This window comes from Oryzias melastigma, linkage group LG19, assembly GCF_002922805.2.
Source record: "Oryzias melastigma strain HK-1 linkage group LG19, ASM292280v2, whole genome shotgun sequence".
Taxonomy (NCBI): domain Eukaryota; kingdom Metazoa; phylum Chordata; class Actinopteri; order Beloniformes; family Adrianichthyidae; genus Oryzias; species Oryzias melastigma.
This window is the reverse complement of record NC_050530.1, coordinates 6,326,576-6,351,722: the sequence shown is the minus strand read 5'-3', so window position 1 is coordinate 6,351,722 and position 25,147 is coordinate 6,326,576. Positions and strand designations below refer to the sequence as shown.

The 25,147-nt window shown below is 36.1% G+C and overlaps 1 protein-coding gene across 2 annotated transcripts in view; it reads left to right on the top strand.

The window, feature by feature from the left end:
- Window positions 1-222: 222 nt before the first annotated feature.
- ccdc186 (coiled-coil domain-containing protein 186) overlaps window positions 223-25,147 on the top strand; it is a 33,551-nt gene continuing 8,626 nt past the window's right edge. Inside the window, exons 1-15 of one of the 2 annotated variants that reach the window (XM_036217037.1) lie at window positions 223-542; window positions 2,592-3,441; window positions 4,740-4,866; window positions 6,652-6,780; window positions 7,922-8,134; window positions 9,760-9,879; window positions 10,993-11,097; window positions 11,468-11,566; window positions 14,328-14,414; window positions 14,486-14,628; window positions 16,106-16,361; window positions 16,442-16,631; window positions 17,867-17,947; window positions 18,067-18,283; window positions 20,501-22,242. In XM_036217037.1, the coding sequence (XP_036072930.1) occupies window positions 2,612-3,441; window positions 4,740-4,866; window positions 6,652-6,780; window positions 7,922-8,134; window positions 9,760-9,879; window positions 10,993-11,097; window positions 11,468-11,566; window positions 14,328-14,414; window positions 14,486-14,628; window positions 16,106-16,361; window positions 16,442-16,631; window positions 17,867-17,947; window positions 18,067-18,283; window positions 20,501-20,513 (2,610 nt within the window). In that variant the 5' untranslated portion in view covers window positions 223-542; window positions 2,592-2,611 and the 3' untranslated portion in view covers window positions 20,514-22,242. Of the gene's footprint in view, window positions 543-2,591; window positions 3,442-4,739; window positions 4,867-6,651; window positions 6,781-7,921; window positions 8,135-9,759; window positions 9,880-10,992; window positions 11,098-11,467; window positions 11,567-14,327; window positions 14,415-14,485; window positions 14,629-16,105; window positions 16,362-16,441; window positions 16,632-17,866; window positions 17,948-18,066; window positions 18,284-20,500; window positions 22,243-25,147 lie in introns of those variants that run through there. The other variant, XM_024284998.2, reaches the window with a different exon arrangement.

The window sequence follows — 25,147 nt, the reverse complement described above, 5'->3', positions numbered from 1 at the left end:
CTGTGAATCGGAAGCCAACTTCAGCGTCGTTATATAAAAAATACTTTTATTAAAAGCAAGAAACAATCAAATACGTTTAATAATTTAATTTATTATTAAATAAGTTTTTTGAAAAGGGATATTTTAAAGCTAAAAAATGAAGACTTGCCGTATTTATTATTATTATTATTATACTACAAATTTAAAAAATCAATTTCAATTTTTAAAGTAATTTTCTTTTTTTCTACTTTCTTTTTTGGGGACAAGTTGTCTACCGAGTATTTCTGGTATGAGTCGGAAACATTTTGCATGGTTTCTGGCTTCTGGAAAGTCAAGCGTACCTGTCGTGTGCTGACGTCACTCTTACGTAACGCCCATTCCAGCGTTCATTGGGCTGTATCGGCTCACCGTCTGTCCTGCAGTGGCCATATTTGTTGATGTGTCATATCCTCATTTCGGAGCGACTCTCTGGTCGATCAGCTGGTCAAACAAGGAGTTTCAAGTTCACTCCTCTTCTGATTTGACTCTACGCGACAATAAAAACAATGGATTTAAGGAATTAGGTAGGTAAAATTATAACAACTTTCAAAATGAATCTGTAGTTGTGATGCTAGCCATGCTAGCTAGAGTATGATCAGACTACACTGTAAAAGCCCGTGTCAGTGTTAGCTTAGCTGGCTAATATTATACAGCTTTGGCCATACGCTGTTACAAATTACAGTTTATCGTTAAAATTAGTGACCGTTAAATTTGAAAATATTTTAAACATTTTGACTGTTTTTGACTTTTAGTTTTGCCCACGTTATCCAGTTTCAAGGCTGTAGCTAACTGAGAAGCTATCAAGCTAATGCACAAATATCAATAAGTAGCAACGTGAGATGAATTATAGACAAACATTTAGTAATATCTACTGATATTAATCTTTATTTTCGTAGAGTTTTAAATATTATTAGCTACGGAGGACTCCAGTGTTGTGGCGAAGCACCTGTCAGCATCTTAACGTGCCTCCTGTTTGAATAAGCCCTTTATTTTGAATATCTATGCTAAATTCCCGCAGTATATAGCATTAGCTGCAGTTAGCTAAAGATTTAGTGAAAATACCTTAAAGTTTCGATTAAAGGAACATCAGACTGCAAGGGTGGGGCTGATGGCTGTAGGATTATTTTGAGGAACCTGGGGGACAGGATTATCAGCTGTTTGGGACAATAGGGTACTGTTTCGACTAAAGCTTTTAGTTTTTCAACCATATATTCTGTTTTATAAGAGTAATGAGGATTTTGTGGTTTACCTTTCGTTTATTTTGAAGATCAATAGCTTATTTTTTTTTCAATACAATCTTTATTTGAACTTTTATTTTTTAAGAAAATGACATTATTGATGGACATAAAAAGAAATATGTCAGATTTTAAGCTTGTTTCCACCTGAAGTCAGGTTGATGTTGAAGAAATAAAACTGATTTTATGAAGTAGAAACTACACATAATAATATAAGACTAAACCATATATAACATTTTTAAATCAAATGTTTTTATCAATATACATTCAATAGTTTAAAGCTACAATTTCAATTTTAAAAATGACTAAAACTTGTACTTTCTCTCACTGGAATCGATAAGCTATTCTGGAAAGTTGAGACAGACGTTTTGTGAAATGGTTAACCTTTTATTTATGAATTAATGTTTTTTTATAGGGCTGTGAAAGTATTATTAATCAAAAATAATTAATATTTTTATTATATAGTATATTAATATTATCCAACTTATACCATGGTTATTTACAACAGAAGTAAACATATAATCATTTTTTAGTACTTTAATCTTGTTTTTTTTTTTTGTTTAGATCGCTTTTTCACAAAAAGCAGACTATTTGATCATGAAAAGTTTGATAAAGTTTGATTAATCTGAATATTTTTTAAATGATTGACAGCACTATTTAAAAATACATTTTATAAATATGTTTTGTGTGATTTCATGTTGTGATTATTTGCAGATAAGTGATTGCCAAATAATGTAACCCCCCCAAATTGCGATTAATTGCGATTAATTTTCCCCCAGGTATGCGATTAATTAGTAATTTGTTTTAGTCTATTCCCAGCCCTAGTTTTTTATATTTAACATACTTAGTCTTTTTTGGTATTATCACGTGGTTGAGTTATGACTGTTTTCTAAATTTTAAAATCTAAAACTAATTGGAATAGTTTTATTTATTGATAATTACTGCCCAAATGTCACTATTTACCTTTTTACTGTCTTAAATTTGCCTTCCTAAAAAGGTTTATACTTCTGATAGCTTTGACAATGAATTTTTAGCCAAACTCGCCGCCTTTATCTTGAATATTTGTCATAGTTGCATGTCAAAGTTTTCTGCCTTCCAGGTGAATCTCCTCCTAAACTTGTTGTGTCTGTCGTTCATTCAGTTCCTTTTAGTAACTGAGTAACCTTTATCAGGAAATCTAGAGATTAACAACACAGCTTTTGTTCTGAATGTGAACACAAGTGCCTTTTAGGGAAGAAGTAAAATAGAAGTAGCATAGATTTGTGTTTTTACACACTAATCTTTGAGTGGTTTCTCCCTTTTTAGTGATCTGTGTCTTTTGCTTGCTTTGGTTTTCAGGTTTGAAGCACAGAGGGACCATGGAGCAACCAGGTCCTTCCACAGATCCTCAGAAGATGGACGGATTAGAAGTCAGGAAGGAATCTGTGGATCAGCTGGACAACAGATCAGAAGAGAAGGACGATATATCTCTGTGTGGTGAAGAAAACAGTTTGAATCTAAAAGAAGATGAATCAACTATAAACAACGAGCACGGAGCTGGAAGAGAAGAGCCGGTTTCTAACACGTGTGGCAACAGTACTGTTTTCTCTGGGAGTGAGGGACCCTCCCCGGTTGTTTCTGATGGAGTTTCTGTCACGTTGGCAACGCCTCAAGATGTTGTGGAAAGTGCTCCACCTTCAGAAACAATTGAAACCTCATTGACTAATCAAGCAGCCGATTCAAACGACAGCGAACAGCCGTCCCTCTCGGTTTCTAGTTCATCCGAGCCGTCGCCCGTCGACAGCAGCGATTCATCCGGGAGTCCCTCATCTGTCCAAAGCACTTCCAAAAACTCATTTACCGACTCCTCCACCACCTCTGGGATCTGTAACGGGTCCTCCACCCCCAGCTCGCCCGCTTCCACTCCGCACACTCGGCCCGACCATTTGCATTCCGCGTCGAGCCCCTTCGACACCGATTGTAGCCGAAAGCTCATCTCCCAGATCCAGCGAACGCTGTCGCAAGAATCGCTGCTGGACGAGCTGGAGTCGGAGTTGTTGAACTGCCAGCTGCTCGAAGGGGTCGGAGAGAGAAAGAGGAAAGGAAGTCCGCCCGTGAATGGACTCCCCGCGGACCAGAAGGGCTGCATGGTGACCTTTGAGAAGTGCGTGCAGGACAAGTGCACCAAGCAGGAGAAAGCTATTCAGAGGTAACTCGGTGGCAGTCAGATTTTATCACAATAAACCATACGAAAAAATAGAACATATTCTATTATATTTATTGTTTTCTTGTGTAATAACAATAAAAAAAAAAATCAATTAACCCTTTAACACCTGAAGGATGCTTGCTAAAGCGGAGCTCGCTCGCTCAATACTGCGGAGCTCGCTCGTTCAATACAGTTGAGCTTGCTAGCTTGTCTAGCATGCTACGCCGTCCACCAGGAGTGAGTTCCGCTGTATCAATCTAGTGAGCTGTGCTGTGCTGTAGCGAGTTCCGGTGTAGTGAGCCAGCGAAGTTCGATGTAGCGAGCTAGCGAACTCCGCTCTATTGAGCTAGCAAGCTGCGCTGTATCGAGCAAGCAAACTCCGCTGTTTCGAGCTAGCGAACTCCGCTCTATTGAGCTAGCAAGCTCTGCTGTTTCGAGCTAGCGAACTCCGCTCTATTGAGCTAGCAAGCTCTGCTGTTTCGAGCTAGCAAACTCCGCTCTATTGAGCTAGCAAGCTCCGCTGTTTCAAGCTAGCGAGCTCCGCTGTATTGAGCTAGCAAGCTGCGCTGTATCGAGCAAGCAAACTCTACTGTTTCGAGCTAGCGAGTTCAACTGTTTCAAACTAGCAAGCTCCGCTTTAGCGAGCTAGTGAACTCCACTGTAGTGAGCTAGTAAGCTCTGCTGTATTGAGCTAGCTAGTTCAGCTGTATCAAACTACCTAGCTTTGCTGTAGCAAGCTCCGCTGAAGTGAGCTAGTAAGCTCCGCTGTATTGAGCTAGCTAGCTCTGCTGTAGGAAACTTTGCTGTATCAAGCTAGGGAAATCCACTGTAGCAAGCTCTGCTGTCGTGAGCTCCGCTGTATTGAGCTAGCGAGCTCCCGCTGTATCAAACTAGCTTTGCTGTAGCGAACTTCACCGTAGCAGGCTAGGGAAGTCCACTGTAGCAAGCTAGCGACCTCTGCTGTATCGAGCTAGCCGGCTTCTTCTGTATTGAGATAGTGAGCTATCGAGTCCTACTTTCCCTTTGGCGACTGGCTAGCGTAGCAAGCCAACCCACTGAGTGTCCACTTGAACAAATGTGGACGAACCCAATCGGGACCCACATGTTCTGCCCACTTTTAAACCATACGGGGCCCACTTGACCTTGCTGGCTGGTACTGTAACTTTCCAACCGTTAATGCGATTCCAGTAGATTCAGAAGGAAAAAAGCGGCACAAACATAAACACTGGAGCTCCGGTGTTAAAGGGTTAAACATCTCGCTCTTTTGTGGGTTCCAGCTAATCTAATCTTTGTGGGTACAGGTTGCTCGAGGAGAACAAGAGACATCAAGAGCTGATCCTTGGTATCTGCTCGGAGAAGGACAACATGAGGGAGGAGATCAAGAAGAGGGCCGAAACGGAAAAGCAGCACATCGCCACCATTAAAAAGGTCATTGATGTTGTGAAAATAATCTTTGCATGCAGCAGAAAGGAAGAAAACAGCAGTGATGGAAACATAAACCAAGGTCAAAGCAGCCTAAAATACAATTTTATTTTATTGGATGTCTCTCACAGCTCACTTTTTAGCAATAAAAGCTTGTTTTATGCAAATTTGGGGCTTTTTAAGACACAATTTCATGTGTTTTAGCTGCAGAAAGACAAATATTTTACTCTAAGTGAAGACTTAATCCATAATTTTTCTAACCAAGTCCTAACTCCATCAGGCTCAAATATTAGTTTTCCTTTAACCGACTCTTACGCAAGTGGAGATACAAACAAAAGGATAAATCGTGTTAGGCTGCACCAGTCACAGCGACTCTAATGCAATTAAACGTGCGCAGTAGCTCCACATCGCTGCTGTTTGAGAGTGTTAAGCCCATTTTCTCGCTGGCCAGGAAAAAAAGGTGCACTCAGTCCCAATGACTTCCATTTAGGAGGCTATGTTTGCCTCATTTCATTAACTTTTGCACAGTTTGTTTTTGTTTTTTTGCCTCTGGAACACACAGTCTTTTCAGATTCCACGGTTTTGTTTTCGTTGCCATTTATGTGTATGAAATACAGTAATTCGCCACTATTTATAGGACTATTTGTGCTTTGATAGATGTAGAAAGTTAGTTGTCTGAAGGCTGCGGTCATCTTTTTAATCTAAAAAAAAAGTGTCTTTATGAGGAATCTGCTTTAAAGGTTCTATGTCAGGGGTCTGCAACCTGCGGCTCCGAGCCAAATGTGGCTCTTTTATCCCTCCTTGGTGGCTCTCTGGGTGAAGAAAAATAAAATAGTAATCTTCAAAAATGTGGAGATTGGGTATTAATTTAGCAACATGCTAACATTTTTGGCTAATTTGTTATCTACTGGGGTTTTTAGGCTAATTTAAAGTGTAGTCTATTTCAGCACAGGCAAACATTTTTTACTAATTTAGTTTACTGATGAATTTTATGCTAACTTGGGGCTTAGCTAATAATTTAGCAACATGCAGATTTTTTTCAGCTAATTTGTTATTTACTTGAGTTTTTTGGGGATAATTTAGAATTTAGCTTCTATTTTAGAGCAAGGCTAACTTTTTTCAATAATTTAGTTAACTGAGGAATTTTAGGCCATTTAGGAGTTCAGCTATTAATTGAGCAATGAGCTAGCTTTTTTGTTTTGGCTAATTTAGCCTCTAATGATTTTTTTTATGCTAATTTAGAGTTAAGCTAATATTTTAGCAATATGTTAACATTCTTGGCTAATTTGTTATCTACCTGAGTTTTTAGGCTAATTTAGTGTTTAGCTTTTATTTTAGCAACATGCTAACATTTTTGGCTGATTTAATTTACTGAGGAATTTTATGCTAATTTAGAGTTCAGCTAGTAATTAGCTAGCTTTTTCGCTAATTTGTCATCTAAACAGACACACACGAGCCTAGCAAGCCAGGGGCTGTAACAAAAGGTAAAAACGTTTAAAAAATCCCATTTTGAGATATGCTAGCCTCTTTTTATATTTTGCTTTTGTTCGTGCCAAAAATAGACATAATTCATTTTTATTAAAAAAAAAAAAGAAGCTCATGAATGCAAATCCAAATTTCCTAAATGCTAAAGTAAAACTATGCGGCTCTTTCTAGCCCAAATGGCTCTTTTACTGTTAAAGGTTCCCGACCTGTGTTCTATATCATGTTTTTTGCTGGAGTCATCTTGTTTGTCAGGTTACGTCAGGTTTGCAAACATGTCACTCATATTTTTTTTTCCCATTTTTGCAGTTGGAGGGCAGGTTGGAGGAGCTGCTGAAAGAGCTGAAGGATTCCCGAGAAACTCTGATCCACCAGGAGCAGACGGCTAAAGCGAACCTCCAGCACATGCAGAGGGAGATGACTTGCCGCATTGAGCAGGTACCAGTCCACCTTAAATGCTCCCAGATGATTTGGTCACGCTGCCTCTGTTTTCCTAAACCGCGTGCAGGTTTTGCATGTCTGTTTCACTTTGCATGGCATCCCTACTTTAAAGATACAATAGTGTTGTTCTTCTTGCGTTTATTTGAACATATATATATATATATATAAAGAAAATTAAGCTAAAATTTACTTTCTGAGTATTTATTTATTCGAATCTTTGTGAATCAGAAGCAGAAGAAAAAAATGCAGTTTTGAAAAAAGAGAGAAATACACTGGAGCTCTCTGCTCCAAGCGCTCAGCGAGGGAAAGAGGGGGTGGGGTTGCTCTGTAACAGCCTACAACTCAGAGGATAGTTTCTAATGAACCACTGCTTCTCTGCAGAAACTATGTCCCAAAGAAATTGACAATTTTAACTGGAAAATCTTTTAAAGAAGCTCAAAAGATCATCGGTGTTGGTCTTTAGCCCTCACACAGCCTTTGTAAAGATGCTTTTATGACTTGTAACGGTGCGCAACTGTTAACTTAAATAAAAAGATGAATGCTGTGGAAATAATCTTAAAGCAAAATGAAAACATTTTTAGATTATAATAGCTTATTTTCTGCTAAAAATGCATTTTGTTTAGTGCTGAACGTGTTTTTTTCCCTTACAGTTCTTTAAAAATACAAAAAAAAAGTCTTTCCTTTTATCTGAATATTTGCACAAGCCTAGCAGCTGTGTGTTCAGGGCTTTGGCATGCTAAATCCCTTGTTATTGCAGATTGAATCACTTTGAGTTGTGCAGGAAGGCACATTTTTCATCCTGAGTTTGCACATCTGGTTAAAACTGTGCGCTGCATTTTTTTTTTTTTTCTCCCGACAGTTTTGTCACACCTCGCAATTTTTTAATTTCACTGTTCAGTGAGCAACAAGAGCTTGTTTCGTTCCTCCCTCGGATTAAGTCTTAATCTTGATCAACTGTTAGTGCCTCGGAAATGAAGGCTGTGTTTTTAGAAGTTTGATTTCTGTCTTGTATTCGTTTTTTATCTTTTACCAACAAGTTTTTATAATTTAAAGCTCAACAGGCAGAGATGTTACAAACGCCAGAATTTGACAAGAATTGGCTTTGATGGCGTCTGAAACGTATCACGATGTTTCACAGGTGAACAGGAAATGTGACGAAGCACGCCAAGAAAAGGAGACCATGGTGATGAAGTATGTGCGGGGAGAGAAGGAGGCGCTGGACCTGAGGAGGGACAAGGAAAGTTTAGAGAAGAGGCTGAGGGAGGCCGTCAAGGAGGTGGACCGCCAGGCTCTCCGGGGAAACCAGCTGGCTCAGGAGAAAGGACGACTGCAGCAGCTGTTTGAGAACAAGGTGAAGAAGAAGCTGTTTATGGCAGAATATTTATGGCATTCTCATGGTTTCATTATTAACTAGAAAAGTTCCATTACCTCCGATAATGCTAGTGTTAATGCTTTTTGTTGAAAGTAGTTGCTGAAAATGCTGAAGCTTTTCGTTAAATATGGCGACTCAATTTACTTTAATTACTGAAGGGATTTGCAAAAAAAAAATGCAAAAGCTATTTACAAAATATAAAATTTGCTAAAAGACAAAAAAAAATAGTAAAATTGTTTAAAAGTCCCTAATACATGGGAATTTTGCAAAATATTTATTATGTGCTTAAATATGACCTAAACTCAAAATTAACCCCAAAAAAACCATTGATTCCAAATTAGCCAAAAAAAACTAACTCGTTGCTTAAATACGAGCTAGACTCCAAAATAGCCCAACATTCCCCAGTAAACCAAATTAGTCAAAAACGCTAGCCTGTTAAAATAGAAGCTAAACTCTAAATTAGCCTATAAAAACCTCAGTGGATAACAAATTAGCCAAAAAATGTTAGCCTGTTGCTAAAATAGAAGCTAAACTCTAAATTAGCTTAAAAAAAACCTCAGTAAATTACAATTAGCCAAAAAACTTTAGCATATTGCTAAAATAGAAGCTAAACTCCAAAATAGTCTGAAATTCATCAGTAAACTAAACTAGTCAAAAATGTTAGCATATCGCTTAAATAGAGGCTAAACTCTAAATTAGCCTATATTAGCCTATGGATAACAAATTAGCCAAAAAGTTTAGCATATCGCTAAAATAAAAGCTAAACTCTAAATTAGCCTATATTAGCCAAAAACTTTAGCATATCGCTAAAATAGTGGATAAACTCTAAATTAGCCTATATTAGCCAAAAACTTTAGCATGTCGCTAAACTAGTGGCTAAACTCTAAATTAGCCTATATTAGCCAAAAACTTTAGCATGTCGCTAAAATAGAAGCTAAACTCTAAATTAGCCTATATTAGCCAAAAACTTTAGCATGTCGCTAAACTAGTGGATAAACTCTAAATTAGCCTATACGAACCCCAGCGGATAACAAATTAGCCAAAAACGTTAGCATATTGCTAAATAGAAGTTAAACTCTAAATTAGACTTTAAAAATATCAGTAGATAACAAATTAGCCAAAAACGTTAGCATATTGCTAAATAGAAGCTAAACTCTAAATTAGCCTGTAAAATCCTCAGTAGATAACAAATTAGCCAAAAAACGTTAGCATGTTGCCAAAATAAAAGCTAAACTCTAAATTAGCCTAAACAACCCCAGTAAATAACAAATTAGCCAAATACTTTAGCATGTTGTTAAAGGTTAACTCAAAAGTTTTTGAAAATTAATAAAATATGAAAACGTAGTTGATGAATGTATTTAAAGCCTTGTTGCTAATCTACTTCAAATTATGACATTTGAAGACTTTCTCATTCATTTCCTATGGTTCATATTTTGCTTAATATTTCAAAAAAACTATACAGTTTATGAATACCAAAAATACAAGCAGTAATCCTGAACAAGACGAATGTTTTGATTCCAAAATTGCGAAAATTGTGCTTACTAAGCATTCACACAATAAAATAATTTAAAAATAATCAATTATGTTTTGTCTTTGATCCGCAGGAAGGTGAAGTCGGCCGATTGACTCGCGAGGTGGAAAAACTGAAGGAGGAGATCAACTCCCATCTTATCAAGGTCAAATGGGCCCAGAACAAACTGAAGAGTGAAGCAGACGCTCACAAGGTAATCAAAATGAACGCATCATTCATCACCTCTTTAAAACCCTCACGTTACGAAAAATCCAAAATGGTTCCAGACGTTGTTGAGCGTTTTTGGTTTTTTCTCGATAGAGGTGGGACAAAGTATCGATACAGCGATAATATCTTGAGTTTAAAGATCTAATAATGTTTTAGGCACTTTATATGTGCTTTATTAAATATACATTTTGAAGCCTTTCAAAAACGTATTTGTCCTGTTTTTCCTTTTTACTGATCCGAAAAATGATCCAAACCGTGAGTTTTGTGATCCGCTTCACCCCTATTAACAACTGACAAGCAAAGAAAGTTTAACTAAACAGGTATATTAAAAATATAGTGATATTTCATAGATTACCACAGTAATATATTGATTATTGCAATGTTCGCCATATCTTGATGCAACTCAGAGGCAAACTTTTAGCACTCTGTAGAAACTATATTGTAGAAAATAAGATAGATTTTTGTGATTTTGGTTAAAAATGGCCAAAAAAAGATGATGGGAGTGTGTATTTAAGATGCTGTAACTGATTTTTATCCTGTAAAGCACATCACACAATTGATAAATTGTTAACAAATGTGATCAATTTGAACTAAAAAACTCCTTTTTTGTTGTCTATGTTTTAAAAATTCCACAGGAATATATTTAATTCTCTTTAATTCATTAACAATCTTAGAAAACATCATTAAAATAAAGTTAAAAATGAAATATGAGAGTGGAAATTACCCGTTTTTTATAAATATTTAAGAATTATTTTAAAGCTCATCTTGTTACAAACATTTTCTCTTAATTACACCACGCTCTGTCTTTTAAAAATTTATTTTAATTATTTTTTTTCCCTTTTTTTTGTTGTTAGGTGACCAAAAAGTAACCTATTTAAATAAAATGTATTATTATTTTTATTTAAAAATAGAATATAAAATGTATCATTAATGTATTTTAAAAACCTTGAAATATTTATCTTTAAAAGTATATTTTTTGCTCAAAATTGTACATGATCCATCCTAATATAAAACAGAACAACCTTTTTTAAACAGAAAAATGTGATTTATTTCTACCTTCTCACATGTCACTAATGTATTTATGTGTATTTTTCTGCAGGAAACTAAAGATAAACTGAGAGAAACGACCTCCAAGTTGGCTCAGGCTAAAGAGGAGACCGAGCAGATCCGCAAAAACTGCCAAGACATGATCAGAACTTATCAGGTCAGATGCTTTTCACGTGATTTATTTAAAAAAATAAAATAAAACCTCATAGTGTTACGACAGCTCATTTGCAACAGTTTAGGTGCAAGTTTATGTTGACATTTGCTGAAAGTTTTTTATTTTTACTCAAACAACATTTGACAAAACTGTTCAAAGGAGATTCTGTGCAGTTTTACTTTCCGCCTTGTGATGGTGACAAAGAGCTGTCGTAGTAGCCCTATAATAATTCAAGCTTTAGACTCCACATTTTTATCTATTTGCTGTTTTTAATTTTAAAGTTTGACATAAAAAAAACAAAAAACGTCAGTTTTCTCAACACTATTTCCTCTTGTATTTTTGAAAGCTTCATTTTTTCTGTTTTTACTTTCAGGAATCAGAGGACCTCCGATCAAACGAGCTGGACGCTAAACTACGACAGACCAAAGGAGAGCTGGAGAAACACATACAGGAGCAAACAGACCAATTAGAGGTACCACAAATCTATCTTTTTCATATTTTTTCCCACAATACATTAAATCGGTGTGTTTTAAAGCCACAGAATTAATTAGAAGTTTATGAAATTTGACTTGATGCTTATTATATGTAAAAATCTGTCGTAAAATCGATGGATAATCTGACTTATTTTAACAAATTTAGAATTTTCACCGTTACCTTTTTATAAAATAATGTGTTTAATTAATATTTTAATGAAGATACAATCTTAAAAAAGCTAAATTTAACACATTAATGTAAAATAAACCATAAAACTTAAACAGATGTGTTTATTTTAATGGTGCAAAATAAAGAAAAAGTCGTCCCTTTGTCGAATACTTAATTTATTTAAGATAATAATTCAGAAATAAAAGATTCTGATGATTTTTTTCCTACTAAATTCTGGAGTTTGTTGGGTGTAACCACCTTAAAGACACAAAACTTTCCCATGAGCTCTGCAGGCGATCACCGAAGCGCACCCATGCACTCTAGATCCAGCGGCCTGTTTTCTTAGCCCCTCCCCCTGAAGAGACTTTATAAATAAAAGCCCCAGAAATAATCAATGAGAAGCAGCAACCCAGAAGACATCACCCACTTCTTACAATCGCTCAAGAATGCGATAAATATTTTTGCAATATTTGTGTAGATTTGATTCAACAATTGTCAAATTTGAAAAGTGAGTTTTAAAAAAATACCATTATTTTAAGGTCATTTTGATCGCTTTAACTTACTATCACCTCCTGTGTTAAATAAGTAGTTATGCTGAAGTGATGATGCAACGTATTGATAAATTATGCAAACACAAAGTGGTTGAGATGATTAGATGTAGATTGGATGTGAGAAGGAGGACGTTCCAACTTCTCCATCGAGTCGTCCTGGAGACCAGAGACGACTAATGGCTTCTTGGAAATGTTGTCCAGCTGCAGCATCGATAATGCTTTGTTTTTTAAAAAAAAAGATGTGATAAAGCATTAAAAAGCCTGATTACGCTCGCATTTCTAATGAGGACACATGCTAAATACTTTAATGAACATCTTTCCTCGAAAAGACACTTCCTGGAAATGACGGTGCATTTTCCTGTCTAATTATAAAAAAACAAGTTTTGAGTGACGAGTCATTGAGTGATCAACTATGGAGAGAAAATAGACTCACCGGGATTTGTGTTTGTGTAGTTTTTGCTTTGTGCACATCTATGATTTGTGTGTGCATAATTCTTGATTTGTGCGTAACTTTTGTATTTGTCCGTAACTTCGTATTTGTGCCTAAATTTTGAACTTGTGAGTAATTCTTGGTTTGTACGTAACTTTGGGTTTGTGTGTGCGAAATTCTTGATTTGTGTGTCTGTAATTCTTGATTTGGGCGGAACGTTGGATTTGTGTGTGCGAAATTCATTATTTGTGTGTAACCTTTGGACTTTTGCGTTAGTAACTTTTGTATTAATGCGTCCGTATTTCTTAATTTGTACGTAGCTATGATTTGTGCGTGCGTGATTCTTGATTTGTTTGCACCTTTTGTATTTGTGCGTTCATAATTCTTTGTGTGTAACTATGATTTGTGTGTGTGTAATTCTTGATTTATGTGTAACTTTTGGATTTGTGCATTCATAATTTTTGGATTTGTGTGTGTGTAATTCTTGGTTTGGGCACAACGTTGGATTTGTGTGTGCGAAACTCATTATTTGTATGTAACTGTTGGATTCTTTTGTTAGTAACTTTTCTACTTATGTGTGCATATTTCTTAATTTGTGCGTAACTATGACTTGTGCGTGCGTAATTCTTGACTTGTGTGCAACTTTCGTATTTGTGCGTTCGTAACTTTTGGATTTGTGCGTTCGTAACTTTTGGATTTGTGCGTTCGTAACTTTTGGATTTGTGCGTTCGTAACTTTTGTATTTGTGCGTTCGTAACTTTTGGATTTGTGCGTTCGTAACTTTTGGATTTGTGGGTTCGTAATATTTGGATTTGTGGGTTCGTAATATTTGGATTTGTGGGTTCGTAATATTTGGATTTGTGGGTCCGTAACTTTTGTATTTGTGCGTTCATAACTTTTGTATTTGTGCGTTCATAACATTTTTATTTGTGCGTTCATAACTTTTGTATTTGTGCGTTTATAACTTTTGGATTTGTGCGTGCATAATTCTTTATTTGTGTATAACTTTGATTTGAATGTGTGTAATTCTTGATTTGTGAGTAACTTTTGTATTTGTGCGTTCATAACGTTTGGATTTGTGGGTCCGTAACTTTTGGATTTGTGCTTGCATATTTCTTAATTTGTGTGTAACTATGATTTGTGAGTAACTTTTGTAATTGTGTGTGTCTAATTCTTCATTTGTGCGATATTATTCACAATCTAAGTTCCAAAACTCAGATGACCCAGCATTCAAGCAGCATTTAAACGCATCACTTGCACACAAATACTGGAGACATGAAAAGAGTCTCACACCAGATTTGTGCGTAAATGTGGTTTTGTGTGTAACAAGCGATTCTTGTGTACTTTTTAAAGATTTGTGTGTAGTTAGTTTCAAGCTGTTGTAATTTTATTTTTTTGAATTTTGTTATTTTTATACATTATTAATACACAATTGCAAGTACTTAGTTATGCACAAAATATATTGTATGGGTTACAAATTAAGAATTTCGCACACACAAATTGTGGCGAGTCTATTTTCTCTCCATATAATCACAGTTTGAATTAGCAATAAAAATGTTTTTTTTTACTAAAGATGATCCTATTTTTAATTGATAATATTTGGTCTTTAGGTGCAGCGTATGAAGGAAAAGGAGCTGGAGGACTTGAAGAAGAGTTACAAAGAAAGCATGGATGAATTGGAGACTCTTCGCACCAAAGTAAGTCCCGCAGCTCGAACATCTGCCGCGCATCAGACGTTCCCGTCACTCGCATCCCTTCCTCTCCGCAGCTAAAGTGCCTGGAGGACGAGCGACCACGGTGGGAGGACGAGCTGACCAAATATAGGGAGATCATCAACCGGCAGAAAGCGGAGATCGGCCGGCAGAGAGACAAACTGGAGGAGGTCACTGCACTCGAGGAGCAGCATCAGCGGTAAGCAGCAAAATGTAAACTGTTTACCAAACAGAAACAATTAAATCCATCATGGCGGCCAAAAAAGAGAACAGAATGCTCATGAGGAAACAAGTTTAACGGTTAAAGGAGACGTTGGAATTTGTCTCCATAACAGATGTAATTTAGTGTCAACAGAAACAGTATAGAAACATTTACTTTTCCAAACATTTTTGATAAAATATCACGTTTTCTTCTTGGATTTTTTTTCTCTAAAGATGATCAGATGATCACACATTTGCTGAATACCCACAATGCTTCACTGGGTCACATTGACCTGATGTTAGGATTAAACACCCTCTCTGGGGAAAATTGTGTTTTTAACATGCTTTTGAGGTATTTTTCTGATGGAAATTAGCATTTCTGACAAATCGTTGTAAATCAGGAGCAGACAAAAACATATTTATGTTGTAAAAAATACACAAGGTGGTCCCTGTTTTTACACAGTACTTATTAAATCTTTAATATGACCTAAAATTGTTCTGACTGCTGTCCGAATTTTCTTTTTTAGCACCAAAAATGTTTTGCTTTTTTGTTATATTTTAGCATCTCATCTCCCTAGATTTCAAAAAACAAATTATTATACTTTTTTGGTCCTTTTTTTAAAGTTTTTTTGTCAGTTTTGCCCCTTGTACAACAAACTAACATGTTAATTTTTACAGAAAAATTGCTTTTTCTTCTTGGAGCTAAAATAAAAACCATAAGGGGTGATAAGGAGAGCACATTTATGTTAATACTTTAGCTACCCAAAAGAACAAAACAAAAAAAAAATCACCCAAAAATGTTTTTTTTCTGCTGCTTATTGCTTTGGTATGGAGCCCCTGAGGAGACATCAAATAAAAAAATAAAGTAAAAAAAATGCCTAAAAGTACGTAGACTGTTATCCAGAATGTTTTTAACTTCAATTTGTAGAAAAAAATTATGGATAATAACTGTTTTTTTTTAAATTTTACTTCAATTTTTAGGGAAAAAGAATCATAGTGCTCGAGATAATAACTAAAGAAAGTTTTTCTAGAAATTTAAGTATAAAACAATTCGAAAAGAAAATACTAACTGCTGCACTCTAGTTACTATCTGTTGCACATCAATTGGTGACTAGATTTTCTTTTCTTTTTAACTCCAATTTTAAAAGAAATCATTTTTTTTCTTAAATTATTTTTACTAAATTTTTTTCTTCTATGTCCCTTTAGGGGCTCCGTACCTTGGGGAGTAATACACACAATCAATATTTTTGAAAACATGTTTTCTAAATGTTCCCCAACGTTTGGATGAGCAGGCAGTTAAAGGGTTAAATCCTTTAAAAAATAGTTGCTTTTACGTTTGAAAATGATCCGCACCAGTATTTTTTGGAAAGTTTGATAATTAATAATCCTTTATTAAATATAAATGAATAATTTCTGCTCTCAAATCAGTGAAAAGTTGAAGGTTTATTTTCGTATAATAAACTGTGTGGTTGCAGCGACGCCGGTGAAATCGCGTCTCTCCGCGAGGAGGTCGGCAGCCTGACTGCTCAGATGGCCGACCTGCAGCGGGATGTTCAGGGAAGCCGAGAGCGAGAAGCAGAGCTGCTGGGCTTCACCGAGAAGCTGAGCAGCAAGAACGCCCAGCTGCAGTCGGAGAGCAACGCGCTGCAGTCCCAGCTGGACCAGCTCAGCGGCAACTTCACCGAACTCCAGGCCAAGCTGGAGGAGACGAGCAGGCTGCTCGATGACAAGGTCAGAGAGGTCAAAGAGGTTTATTTGTCACGTTGAGAGATCTTATCTAACAATCCCACCGCCTTCGTCGGTTCCTGAAGTCGCGACAGCTGAAACGGGAGGAGGCGCTGAGGCAGCAGGAGGTGCAGGGTCTGCAGGAGGAGCGGGGAGCGCTGCAGGCGGAGGTGAACCAGCTCAAAACCAGAGTAGAGGAGCTGAGGGACGAGCTGGTGACCCAGAAACGGAAACAAGCTGCTAACATAAAGGACCTCACGAAACAACTCATCCAAGGTTGGAAAGGCTTTTATTTTGGAGGATCTATACAAACCTAAAATAGAAAAAAAATACATTTTCATTCGTCACAGAGGAATTATTTCTAACATTTCTGCAGTTTTTCTTACACCAAAACACAACCAAACAGACTTCTTAAAAGTTTTTTATTTCAGTCCTAACAATGTCTATTAAAAGTCCACATTTGTCACGGATTTTAAAAATAAATTCACTAAAATATTATCTACTGGAACGCCTAATATTCATCTACAGTGGGGCAAAAAAAGTCTTTATTCAGCCACCAGTTGTGCAAGTTCTCCCACTTAAAAAGATAAGAGAGGCCTGTAATTTTCATCATAGGTATACCTCAACTATAAGAAACAAAATCAGAAAAAAAAATCCAGAAAATCACATTTTTAAAGAATTTATTTTAAAAATTATAGTGGAAAGTAAGTATTTGGCCAATAACAAAATTTTGCATTTGCTGGCAATGACAGCAGTCAAACGTTTTTTGGAAGTTTTTACAAACTTGCTGGTATTTTGGTCCATTCCTCCATGCAGATCTCCTCTACAGGTGTCTTTCATAGAGATAATGAGATCTAACAGGTGTCACTAATACAGGTAACGAGTGGAGGACAGAGGATTCTCTTACAGAAGAAGTTACAGCTTGTTTGTAGATGAACAAATACTTATTTTCCAACATAATTTGTAAATAAATTCTTTAAAAATTAGATTTTTTCTAGATTTTTTTTCTCGTTTGTCTCTCATTGTTGAAGTATACCTATGATGAAAATCTTTTTAAACGGGAGAACTTGCACATTTGCTAGCTGACTAAATACTTTTTTTCTCCTCTGTATCTATAATAATGTGTTACAACAATGTAGTGAAAATATAATAAATATTGTAGGTCATTGTTAAAATTAGAAAAGAGTTTTTAGCAATTGTTACAGATGGATTTAAAGCTAAATCGTTTTTTATTTAGAAAACTATTCATTTGCTTTTAAAATTCACTATTTAAATGTTCTTTCAAAGTGATTCATTCGTTTTTACATCCTAAAAAACTGATTTTCTGACGACTATTTTATGGACTAATTTGTAATTTTATCACTAAAAGGTAATTTTATCATTTAAAAACACTAGTTTCCTAAAAATAGTTGTTTTGTTGAATTGAAAAGTACTGAATTGAACTTCAAATGCTTGTTTTTTTACATAATGTCTGTAGACTTATTACTATGATTTACTTTTTTTCCTTTTAGCTCGAAAAAAGTTGGAGCATGTTGAGAACGGCGGATGTGACAGAGATGCCAGCAGCATGGGTAGTCGCTCCAGCTCCTCAGGTATAGCTGTTTAAAAAATTTATATAAATGGATACCATAAATAGTTAATACAGATTGGGAAATTGGAGCACTTCTGTCATTCCTAAATAAAAAAAATAAAAAAATCTCCCCTTTGACAGGCTCCTTGAACGCTCGCCACGGCGGGACCCCTGGTGGAGATGACAGCTCGTCAGCTCCTTCCGTGGTGGTTGCAGACAGCTTCCCAGAGGTGGACAAGACCGTGCTCGTCGATCGCATCGTGCGTCTCCAAAAGGCCCTAGCTCGAAAGCAGGAAAAAATAGAGTTCATGGAGGATCATATCAAGCAGCTGGTGGAGGAGATCCGCAAAAAAACAAAGTGAGTGGTGTGACGGATGGAAATGGTTTCCCTTTTGCTTTACCGGGAAATACTATTAGAGCTAATGTAAAGCGGCTGCTGTGACAGAATGGACGGTTTGCACGGAATGTGGCGCTGCCAGAGCAGGTAATAGAAAGTCAGCAGGTTTTTTCTTCAAGTGACATAATGATGAAGAAAAGGGTTTTTAATGTAAAACGAGCTGTCCTCATTCATCAGCACCAGAGGGAGAAAAACGCCATTCAGAACATTTGCATTCCTGGATATTTACTGTCTAATTAGATCTGTGCCATTCCTTTGTTCCACATACTGTTGTTGAACATCAATCTTTGATGCAGGGGTGTCAAACTCGATCTCACAAGGGGCCAAAATCTAAAACGCACCTTATGGCCGGGCTGAACAGAATAAACATTTATTCAACATTCTAAAGCTATTTTTTTTAAACTAACTTTTTAACATAATTATGAACTAAATATATAGCATTACCTGGGATAATGCTAGTGCGAATGCTGTAAACTGAATTTGGCCACTAAAGATGCTAGTGCTGGTAGCTGAAGAGGCTGAAATTTATAGCTAAAAATGCTGATGATCGCTGAAAACGCTGAAGTTGATGGCTGAAATAACAGAATCTAATAGCTGAAAATGCTGAAGTTGATAGCTGAAAACGGTGAAGTTGATAGCTGAAAACGCTGAAGTTGATAGCTGAAAATGCTTAAGCTGATAGCGCTTAAGTTTATAGCTGAAAACGCGGAAGCTGATCGATGAAAATGCTGAAGTTGATGGCTAAAAACACTAAAGCTTATTGCTAAAAATGCTGTAGTTAATAGCTGAAAACGCTGAAGCTGATAGCTGAAAACACTGAAGCTGATAGCTGAAAACGCTGAAGCTGATAGCTGAAAACGATGAAGCTGATCGTTGAAAGAGCTTAAGTTGATAGCTGAAATTGCTGAAGCTGATTGCTGAAAATGCTGAAGTTGATGGCTGAAAACACTGAAGCTGATCGCTGAAAAAATGCTGAAGTTAATAGCTGAAAATGCAGACGCTGATGGCTGAAAATCCTGAAAATCCTGAAACTGATAGCTGAAATCACAGAAACTAATAGCTGAAAAAGTTGAAGTTGATAGCTGAAATCACTGACACTAAAAGCTGAAAACGCTGAAGCTGAAAACGAGATAAAATATTAGCTGAATGCCAGGTTAACCTATAAAACAAAACAAAAATAAACTTAAGTTAGTCAAAACAGCTATCATATAGCTTAAAAAAATAGCTAAACTGAAAAAAGTCTAAATTAGCCAAAACAGCTAGCATATTGCTAAAATATTAGCTAAACTCAAAAATAGCCCTAAAATCCTGTCCTGAAGTCCAAAAAGCTAGAATAAAACCCATTTTTAAAACCATAACTTTTTAATATAATTATGAATAATAAAAAGGCAGGAATATTATTCCAGAATAAATCAATTTAAACTTAAATAACTTCAAATATTTTACTCTCCATAAAAATATATGTTGACAAAATTATACAAGTTAAAAATAAGCACAAGATAACATTGGTCCATAAATAACAATAAAATAAAATGATCTGGAAGGCCGGATATAATTACCCAGAGGGCCAGATCTGGCCCCCGGGCCTTGACTTTGACCCATGTGCTCTCATGTTTCAGCTGCAATTGACCGATTGTATCTACCGCTCATCAGATTTTGGTTCACGCAAACCTGGTTTCTTAATCTGGAGCTATTTATAGACACTCGGCTTTGGGGGGGGGGGCGTCTGTGCCTCTGTACGGATCGTTAAGTGTGTGCCATAAATATTCATAGCCACGATTGCTGCTAAAGAGACCGTATCAATGACATTTTGGCTGTCCCAGTCATATTTCATTCATGTCATTCGTGATATTGGACCCCACGGCCCCAGATTGACATCAGTTGAGATGATTGGAGAAGGCAGAATTGAGAGAAATATTTTTAGCGAATATTCCAGAGAACAGTTCATTACATTTGTCTCTGCTGTTTCCCACTTTCCACATTTCATCTGAAGCAACTGCACATGTGGATCTTTCAGTTTCAACCTACATGGAAGAGGTAAATCGAGGACAAATCCCACAGTTGCGGCGCTAAATTTATCTCTTAAGAATCTCAGTGAAGCCCAGGGGGTGTTACACCTCCCAGAGTACGGATGGATGTGAATTTGTCCTTTTTGCCTCTCTGTCCTTTTCCCTCCAGGACAGCCTGGTGAACACTGACAAACTGTTTCTGTGCTCGCCGCCGGCACAGACAGATGTGGGAGGAGAATCTTAGATCTGAAAGTTTATTTATTTTTTATTACCTCCTCACTTTCTTTGTTTATATTAGGAACCCACTCCAATCATCTTTGGTTCTCAGTGGTCTTTTAATTATGATTATGCTGTTTTTAAGCCAAAAATGTAAAAAACTCCTTTTCTAGAACACAGTTTCTGCGGAGTTCGCTAGAAATTTGCCTCTGAGTTGGGGGAGGGGCCTTGGGAAACCCCTCCCCCTTCCTCTGGGGAGGGGAGCTTGTGGCCTGCCCAGCAGATTTTCTAATTCACAAATATTTTTCAACTGTTCCCGATTCGTAATTTGAATAACCAAAAAACTCGTAAATGAAATTTTTAAATTAATTAAAGTCCTCTATCATCAGAAAAATGACACAAGAACATAAAAAACCCAAAACACAATTTTCGTCAGGTTGGGTCCTTAAGTCATTTTTTTCTATAATCTTTGAAAGAATTTAACCTTAAAGAAGGATTTGGGTTCCCCTAACTTCCGATGGAAAATCTTTTTTTTTAGTTCTTAACATATATCTGTGGAATTTTTCTTATGGAAGCAACCAAATGTTAGGAATAATTTCGTTTTTGTACTTCTGAGTATTTCTCCTTTTAAATGTCTGTCAATCAAACTGTTTTAAATACGCTCCTTTAGAATTAATGGGCCGTTGTGATGTCACAACAGCCCAAAACCCCATGCACAAGCTCTCTGATTTGCTTTGCTTTGCATTCATGACTTACGTTTATGAACCCATTCTTAACATAACATAACCACAAGTTATCTGGTTATAAAATATATATTTTTCTCCAGATAACGGGTTATAACTCGTTAAAACAGATAATTATATTCATGTCACAGTAAAATCCCATTTTTTTTTCTTTAAAGTGGCAAACTGATTATTAATATGAATTTATAATTACCACATTCGACTAAATGTCATCACGAAAAGCGTTCTCACTTTCCTCGTCCGAGCTGGAATCTGGCTTAAAATGATACATTTTCGATATTGCGTAATATTTTTTGTAGTAGCTGTGGACTGATTAGGCTAGTGAGACAAGGCTATCGTCATCAGGAAGGGGGGATGGGGATCAAGGGCGGGGCTACTCAGCTTAGCAGCCACGCCCATGTAGAGGAGATTCTGGAAATGGAGGCTTCAGATCAACATGAAATTTGGCTTTTTAGGACATTTGGGTTGTGGGCTTTTGGGTAAAAACATCATAACCATAATTAAAATACCACTGGCAATGTTTTTTTTTTTATTTTTGTAATTGGGGACTTTAAGTAATTTTTTTCAAATCGTAAACTTGCATGAAAACTAGGTCCTTTTTTTATTTTTATTTAATTTTTTTGTCTGTTTGTTCTTTGTTCGCCCACTATGCATCCTTTAAATCGTGGAAGTTTCTGTGTGTTTGGGAAGTCAGAAACAGATCATTGGCTGTAATCTGTTTCATGTTATAATATGCTTTATGTCATATAACTTAGATCACATGCAGTTAAAATAAAATTTCCCAATCATTTCATTTTCCAATCAGTCATTTGGAGGCTGTTGTCAAAATCTGTTTGAGACATTTGTCTTTCTCATATTTTATAACGATTCCCCTTAAGATCTAAATGTGCATAGCTTTTAAAGTTTGCCAAAAATTTACTCCATTATTACCCAGCATGCCAAGTGACAGTCAGGGAAATCTACATTAGCTTTTCTTTAATAGCTTCCAAAAGTTTATCTCAAAGAGAAACTCGACTTTTTTACATTTTTTGAGAAATTGAAATAAAAGATGTAGCTGGTTTGCCATGAAGCATTGCCAATAACCCGGTACGGTGGTAGAGGTGTGATGATGTGTGAATTTGTGGTCCCTAACCAAGTTTGGTTATGACATCATATTAAAGCAAAAAACGGTTGGTAGAGCCACAAAAACACAAGAACATATTCTGTATTTTTTTACTCTATGTAGTTCATGTGTCTTTTATTTATTTCTTTATTTTGTTTTGTTCAAGAATAAAGAAAAAACAAAATGTTTTGGATGAATTGTTGGATTCTATTTTAAAAATAAAGCAGTAGGACTCTGTCAGCCACGCTCGGCTTTTTACTGTACCTCTTTTCATTGGGGTCGGCCTACACCCCCCAATGACAATAAATTATAATTTAGCATAATTTGTTTTTTTAATCGAAATACAATTTGACTTTTCAATTCTAAATCTTTTTCCTCATTTCCTTCTCCATATTTGACCTCGAATCCCTTTTTGGCATAAAAACTGAACTCTTGCTTGCTGCACGCTTGTGTTTTAGCGCCCATTTTGAAGGTGTTCGATCATTGAGTCGCTTTTTATTTCTGACCATGTTGAACCCGTCCTAGTGTCTGTATGCTAGCAATCCCTCCATGCTATCACCTCTTTAATTTCTGTCACTTTTTTTGTTTTTACTAAACACTGTCGTAATGGATTTGGGGTCTAAATATGGACCCTCGAAAGCCTAGTCAGAGGTAAGTTTGATTTCATGTTCCTGGTAGTCCAGATGTTGTGTATCTGTGTGTGAATGGGGACGGTCTTGATGTTTAGTTGTCAGCCGTGCATCATAATGGTGGCTTTTTAGTGTAGAAAGTGCAGCAGGACTTTTAGGTTTTATGTTGAATCTAAGTCACTCAGGAAGACGATGAAGAGTTTTCAGACGGAAGATTCCCTCTTTTCACAAACTGCTTGTGCATGCGGGACTTCCCAAAATGCATGTTTGGTTTGCAGCACCACCCAACTAAATCTTTGCTGCGCATGACCTAAAGATATTGATGCATGTTTTACACATTTTTAAATCACAAAAGTAATAATAAAAGCCAATGGCCTGCANCTCCCCCCCCTCATTTCCCCCTTTTGACCCCCCTTCACTGGCTGCCACACGCCCCTCCCCCTCGCCCAAAGTTCAAGTTGCATGTGAAAGATTCATTAAAAAAAGAACACTTTTTTCAAAATGGTGGCTTTCTGGTCGTTTTATCTCCATAGCAACCATTTTAGTTTTTGGTCGCCAGATGGTGACGAACAGATCTATGTCATTTTTAGAAGAATCTGCAAAAGTATTTTATTGGATTTCCTTGACAACTGAAGTTTTTTTATTTTTAAAAACTACGTCCACGCTCATAATTTTGTTCATATCATATATCATATTGTTTAGCTTGAAAGACAATTCATGCCATCAGTTCTCTCAAAAAGAAAAAATTGTACAAGCAATAAAAGATCAACACTTTAGCGAGTTCAGTTCAAAACCTACAACTTCTAAATCCAACACTTGGCTTCCCAATGATGCTCGAGGAGCTATAAGTTGATAGATTGAAATCCCCAAGATGAGTTTACATTTTTTGAATGTATTAAAAGTTTTTTTTTAATTATTCAAGATGGTTGCCTCTTCTCAAGGTCAAAGTTCAACAAAACTTCGGTTTTGACACTTTGCCACAAAATAGCTCCCAAGCTGTAGGTCCTGTGGCTACCCCATAATAATTTAAAAACGTCCTTTCATTATTCTGACGTGGATTATGGTTTCTTTTGTGGGTTTTGAATTTTATTTATTTATTTTTTTGGTATTTATTTTTGACAGCTTCGCTCACTGTAATGTCATCATTTTATGCATGTGGGGGTCATTTACTATTCATTTTCAATGGGTACTTTTAAGTTTTTGAGTATATGACTTGGTTAAACTTTTTGCTTAAAAAAAGAATTGCTAAAACAATATAGTTCTTGCAGTACAGGTCTACTGCTAGACATACTAAAGGACTAAGTCTAAAATACTCGCTCTGTCAGAACCCTTTGGCTCTACTGTCATACTGTAGGTTTGATCAACAGGATCACATCTACATTCTGCTAGCTTTTTCCACTATTTTGGCATTTATTAAGATTTTTAGGCTTTTTTGGAGTTTAGCTAATATTTTAACTTTATGCTAACTATTTTTGCTAATTTAGGCTTTTTTTTAGTCTATTTTGGAATTTAGCTAATATTTTAACTTTATGCTAGCTATTTTTGCTAATTTAGGCTTTTTTGTCTATTTTGGAATTTAGCTAATATTTTAACTTTATGCTAACTATTTTTGCTAATTTAGGCTTTTTTTAGTCTATTTTGGAATTTAGCTAATATTTCTTCTGCATGCTAGCTATTTTGGACAATTCTGACTTTTTTTTGTTTTTTAGGCTATTTTGGAGTTTAGCTAGTATATTTCAGCTGCATGTTAGCTGTTTCGGCTAATTTAGGATTTTTTTCAGTTTTTTAGGCTAGTTTGGAGTTTAGCTAATATTGTAGCTGCATGCTAGCTGTTTGGTCTAATTTAAGATTTTTTAGGGTTTTTTTGGCTATTTTGGAGTTTAGCTAATTTTTCAGTTAAATGCTAGCTCTTTGGCTAGTTTAGAATTTTTTTCAGTTTTTTAGACCAATTTTGAGTTTAGCGAATATTCCTGCTGCATGGTAGCTATTTTGGCTAACTTAGGCTTTTTTCAGTTTTTTAGGCTAATTTGGCATTTAACTAATATTTTAGCTGGCTATTAACTTCAGCGTTTTCAGCTATTAGCTTCAGTGATTTCAGCTATCATGTTCGGCATTTTTAGCTATCA